Raw genomic sequence first — 6320 nt, forward strand, 5'->3', positions numbered from 1 at the left:
TTTTGTAGCCTATTATTTATTTTTATTTATTCAGTGTAGTTGCGGTGTGCTGAACCAAGACGTCAAATTTAAACGCTGCTGAGTTCTATAGAAGTCTATCGGACTAACCTGCACGTTGAAAAATAACGCCAAAGGTATACCCAGTGCGTCAAAAAAGTGACGCCAGATCACTTGACCATGCGTCAGACATTTGACGAGTAGAGAGTGAGACTGTGTTGTCTGGCGAGGCTAACATCTATAAGCTAAATAACAGACCCAGGAAAACAAAATAAAACTAGTTGCTTGTCGCTGCCTACTGGTGTATCAGTGTAAACTGCAGAAAGAAAGAGCCACAGATTTTTATTTTTATAAAAAATAATTCACATAGCCAGAAGAGTAATTTTATTCTGGTTAGATTGTTACTGATGGCATTGAAACCCACTATGAGTCGAGTCTTCTGTGTTGGTCACGTGTTTCAAATGAATCACTTATGAGGTTCATTTCTGTTACAGTCTTAGCTCCCTATAGTTTCACAGAAAGAAGCTAATGTGTGTTCAGTGGCTGATGTCTGTGAAGAGCATCAAGTATCGCTGTGCTGTAAATCATAAGGTCTGATGAGAGACACACAGGCATATCTGTCTGTCTTTTGGACAAGTGTTCATGCTGTTCAGCATCCAGTGAGCAGGCAGTGTCATGGTCAGGAGGCTGTGATTAAGAATAATTAGCGCTGGGTGACAGAATGAGCCCGCGGGACTCGCTCCAGCACAATATATTTAATTGAACTAAATGATACAGGAGAATAAATCAGCCAGCCATATCGAGTCATCCAGAAAAAAAAAGAGCAAGATAGAAGAAGCTCATTCAGCTGTCAACCGCTCAAGACATGAGTGTGTGTGTGTGTGTGTGTGTGTCATATCAGGACACAACTCTGTATAATGACATGGGTATGACACAGGTATTACAAGGAGAGGGTTCTTATGAGCACATAACCCATGTCACCATTTCTCAAAACACTTATAAATCATACAGAATGAGTTTTTTTGAGAAAGTAAAAATGCACAAAGTTTCCTGTGAGGGTTAGGGTTAGGTGTAGGGTTGGTGAAGGGACATAGAATATACAGTTTCTACAGAATAACAACCATTACACCTATGGGATGAACACACTTTACACAAAAACAAACATGAGTGTGTGTGTGTGTGTGCGGTCTCCATGATTTTGCCAGGTAAGACATGTTCCTGGATCAACATTACTTTCAAAAAATATAGATTTAACCCAATCTCTACCCCTAAACCTAACCATACCCATAATTTATTCCTAAAATCAGAGGAAAATGACAACTGATTAACAAGTAAACCTAAAACTGACATTTCCTGGAAAGTCATTCCTTTATTCTGATTGGTTGATTGGGATGTTGTTCCAGGATCAACATGGACGCTCACAATGTCACTGTCACAGAAATAATGTTACTGTAATATATTTTTTCTGAAATTTTCTTTTTCAGTTTACTGTTTTTTTGTGAGAATATTTTTGTTCAGTCCCAAGTAAATATATCTGCTGTGCATATGTTACAGTGACTTGTTTACTGTAGTGAAAAAAAAAAATGTTGCAACAGCATGTGTGTGAACAATCTGATACATATTTTAGTATTCTAGCATGCTAAAGATAGGGGTGCTTTTCATTATGCCCAATGGTGTGTAGTTGGTCAGGCGAAAATCTGGTAATATTAATGTAGTGTGTGCCATTTCATGCAAAAGTTTGATTTTGATAATGCTATGTGTAGTTTCGGTTGCAGTGCTTCATTTTGCAGGATATATGAGGTATTTTGCAGTTTGTGTGTGTGGTTTTGTGAATTTTGTTAAGTATTTAGATAAAACCAGACTAGTTTTAAAAATTGTGTGTTAGCAATTGGAAAAAAAATTAACTGTATTTTAACAACTCGTAAAATAAGCATATTTCAGCTATAAAATGAGCAATTAAAATCATAAAAGCAGCTAGAGGAGTCTATGCCCCACAAATCCCCCAGTCATAAATAAGAGCAATAATATGATATTGTTGAAAATACCTTTGATTTAACAAGATACAAGCCTCTTCAGCGCTTCAGACGCAGCAGACACCTGTCCCTCTGTCCCTCACTTTAAAGAGAAAGCCTTTAAAGTGACAAAAAAAAAAAAAAAGAGTTGAGTGAAGATGGAAATGGTGAAGGAAAGGTGAAAGGTGACTGGAGGCCACAAACGAATGAGATTAGAGATGCTCCAAATCCTCAGTAGCCTTTTGAAATCTGATCCAGCTCGGAAGGTGCTCCGAGTTTGTCATTCAGTTGTGTATTTTTTCCTCCTGACATTTGGGAATATCAGTTCTAGTGGTAAATATGTGAATTATTTCCCAGCTGATTGCAGCAAAATGACTGGGAACTGCTTGCTGAAACATTCATAAGGACTAGTAAATATTTCTGGGCAATAATTGATGAAGACAATAGTCATCACTGGAATTAAAGGAATAATTCAGCCAAAAATGAAAATTTGATGAAAATGTGATAGGGTCTGCTGTGTTTCCTTTAAAAGCGTGCTGGTGACATGCCTTACTTAAACTTTGCTGAGTAAAACATGAAATCCCAGAGATATTTTGATCTGATGAGCTGTGGTAAAGGACAGGTTGATTCATCAGTCTCAAAGAGATGTCTCAAAGAGATGATCTTGTGTGAATGTAAGACACTGTTTGATGCAGTGAGCAAACATAGTCTCATTCAGAAAGAGCAATTTTTCTAATATTCTCAGTTCTGATACTCTTATCAATGCACATCAAAAACTCAAAGCCACTTTTTGATAAACTAAGCGTTTTATACAAGAAATAATTTGGTTGACGTCATTATGTCGTGGGAAATGATGACGCGCAATAAATCAGCTGCTGTCAATCACGTCAATCAGCGTCGCGCGAACGCGGACTTTCGTTTGTAAACTTTAGATCAGATTTTATTTGGTTTGTGTTGTGTTTTCTCGTCGGGAGAGAGCATGTCCCCTCCAGTGACACGAGTAAGCAGTGTGTGTTCAGTGGTTGACAGTGACTGCAGGGGTCCCTGGCTCATGTTTGCTGCTCTTGTTGGCGCAGGCGAGCTCCAGACTGGCGCAGGCTCGGCGGAGAGCGGCGCCGTATTCACTGCGCTCCAGAGCTCCGTTAGGAAACGCGTCCAATGTGATCGGTGTTCACCGAGCTGCAGACGAGCCGAAGGTACCTGATGACTGCCACACTCTCTCTTTCTGCTGCGGTGTGTGAACAGTGCTGGGAACTGGGAATGCAATAGGTTATAATGTAATGTGTAGTGCAAGCATCGATCTGGGGGAACGCATTACAAGTAACGCGAGTTACGTAACCAGATTACTTTTAAGTAACTATTAAAGTAACGCATTACTTTTCGATTTAGATGGAAAATTACTTTTTCAAATATGTAACGCCACTTTGTTTCTCTGTGTATTGACTGACAGATCTCTGGTTGTCGTGTTGAGAGAAATCAGGAGTAAGTGCAGAGCATTGTGTGTGTCATGCATTTAGTCATTTAGCAGACGCTTTTATCCAAAACAACTTACAAATGAAGACAATGGACTCAAAATCATCAAAAAGAGCAATGATATGAAATTGCTATTAGTCTCAGTTAGCTGAATGTAGTAAACATAGCAAGGTTTATTTCTTTATTTATTATATAATAAAAAGAAAACAAAATAGAAAAATAATAGATGCCTTGTTTTGCATTCATCATGCCCATTCAAACCGAGGAGGCACGTGCCCCCTCAGACTTCTGAGCCAAGGGGATTTGGAATGCAACTTCCAAAAGACAGAAAATAGCCAAATAATAGTTATTTATTATAACACCGGTGTGATTACAGCGTTAAGTACTGCACATCATCATCATCATCATCATCAGCTGCCTAAATTCAAATCCACATTCACTGTCTGGTGCTGAGCCAGAGGGAGTTTTTTACTTTATATCCGATCACACACAGTTCTGTTGAGTTGATGAATGCGATGACCAATCAGAGGCGTTCAGATGAGCCATCGCTGAAACGCTGGCGTTTTGTTCAGTGCACAGTTCTGCTCTCTGGAGAGTTCTCTCGTCAGAAATGATGATGAATCTGCAGATGTGCGAACGATGTATAAGATGTTAATTTCCCAGTGTGCACAGCTTCAGTGATTATAACGGGGGTTTTTTGAGAGGGACTGAACTCTAGATAGACTGAAGTCACTGATAATGTTCATAATGTAAATACTCTTTGCTCTCTTTCTATACAATGAAGGTGTTCGTAACTTACAATGTTTTTATTAAAGTCACATTAAATATAAAGTCACACCAAAATCTGGTACTTAAAGCTGCGGTCGGTAACTTTTGACGCTCTAGCGGTTAATAAACAGAACTGCTTGCGTCTTGCGGAAGAACATCGTAGCCGGAACTACTTCTCTCTGTTTATGTCTATGAAGAATCACAAAGGTACTGGGTTACTCCGCCGCGGTATCCCCGAAGCAAATCTAAAATAGTCCGAATATAAACACTTATTATAGGTGCACCCTAGTGATTCAGGACAAGCTAAAAACACGGTTTGGAAAATGGATTCATGGTGTACTCACTTATTATATACATTTTTTCTACATTTTGAACACAAACAAAGTTACGGACCGCAGCTCTGATTGGTTGTTTTTTACCGGGAGCGATGGAGTTTCTGCAAATGGCAATAGGACACTGGGAGGAGCCAGAGGAGCTTGATTTATTCACAGATTATCTGTCTCATATTCTACTGTCAGGACATAATGACAGGTTTAACAAATATGTAAAATATATTTTTTTACAAAAGTTCCCTACAGCACCTTTAAGTAAAAAACTGCTTTTATGCTTAGTTAATGGATTACACCAGTGTTCCTCAAATCTTGTCCAGGAGGACCAATGCACTGCAGAGTTTAGCTCCAACCCTGATCAAACTCTGTGATTTACTAATGCTCCTATAGACATAAATTACCATGCTCAGGTGTTTGAGTAGTGTTAGGGCTAAACTCTGCAGGAAAGTGGATCTCGTCGGCCAGATTTACTTACATTAGGCTACTTTGCCCATCAAATAACATGATCTATAAAGATGCAAAATAAATTTACTGAGGAATCAAGATACTAAATGATATAATTAACACATTTGGGTAATGCTTTACATTTAAAAGAGAGTTTCCACAACACTGAGTGTAACCATTTTCATTACTTTATTGAAGTAACTTATTGAAGTAATGTTACCGATTACATTTGATTACTTTTTGATTAGTTTTCTAAAGTGGGCAAATCATGGCCTAATGGTTTGAGGCTCTTACTCGTAATCCAAAGGTTGTGGGTTCGAGTCTTGGGTTGGCTGGTTGGTGCTAGATTTTAGAGCAGTTTCTTCAAACTTAATTACAGATTTTTTCTTTTCCAGTTACTGTAGCAGATTGGAGTTAGATTTAACTAAATGATGTAATTCTGATGCATGTAGCTAGTTACTCCCCAACACTGGCTGTGAATAACATTTTCTTCATTAGAGACAAAAAGCTGCACGTGTAAAGAAGGACAATGCCAAAACGAAGCATGCAGCAGTGAAACCTTCTTCAACGGAGAACCGGAGCATCTCTGAGGTGTGTGACCTGGTCAAGGTGAGAAATCTCCATATGAGCATTGTATGATATTATTTGCTCTTAAGTTCATTATTGCTAGGTCCTCGTGTGTGTCTGTTTTTCACTTGCTGTTCTCAGCAGCCTGTTGCACACACTGATGTCTGTCTGGACTCCGAGCGTCTTCAGAAACGACCCGATGCTCCTCAGGCTTTCTCCTGCCTGTTGCTCAACATCCCAGATGTGGATTCTGCAGATGCTGGTGATGCTCAGATGTGCAGTGAATATGTGTGCGACATCTACGCTTATTTACAACAGCTCGAGGTGAAGAGACCACTAAGAGTCTAAAGAAGAAACAAACTAACTAACAAATTAAGTTTTCAGCAAATGTATTTTGGGTGAAATGCTTTAAAGGAATAGTGACATCATCTTCAGCTTTCAGAGAATGTAATGGCTCCAGTTTAATGCAGGCGTTGGTCATCTTGACTGATTGAGCGTGGTCATCCCGTGGTGTATGCATCAGTGTGTGTAAAGGTTGATGTTTGATTACTACTCTTGCTTGAATGCATGCTTCTCTAGGTTGAGACGGCCATCAGACAGCGTTATCTGGAAGGTCAGGAGGTGAGCGGCGACATGCGAGCGGTCAGCATCGACTGGCTCATGCAGGTGCAGAGAGAGTTCAAGCTGCGGCAGGAGACCCTCTTCATGACCGTCAGCATCAATGGACAGC

General features: G+C 39.6%; 1 protein-coding gene across 1 annotated transcript in view; it reads left to right on the plus strand.

Annotated features, from left to right (window-relative positions):
• Positions 1-2883: 2883 nt before the first annotated feature.
• The window catches only part of LOC113118757 (G2/mitotic-specific cyclin-B1-like), a 14770-nt gene continuing 11333 nt past the window's right edge, over positions 2884-6320 (plus strand). Inside the window, exons 1-5 of the mRNA XM_026288174.1 lie at positions 2884-3009; positions 3086-3205; positions 5522-5632; positions 5735-5914; positions 6170-6318. Of these exons, the coding sequence (XP_026143959.1) occupies positions 2989-3009; positions 3086-3205; positions 5522-5632; positions 5735-5914; positions 6170-6318 (581 nt within the window). The 5' untranslated portion in view covers positions 2884-2988. The remainder of the gene's footprint in view (positions 3010-3085; positions 3206-5521; positions 5633-5734; positions 5915-6169; positions 6319-6320) is intronic.

The sequence above is a fragment of the Carassius auratus genome, chromosome 18 (genome assembly GCF_003368295.1).
Source record: "Carassius auratus strain Wakin chromosome 18, ASM336829v1, whole genome shotgun sequence".
NCBI lineage: Eukaryota > Metazoa > Chordata > Actinopteri > Cypriniformes > Cyprinidae > Carassius > Carassius auratus.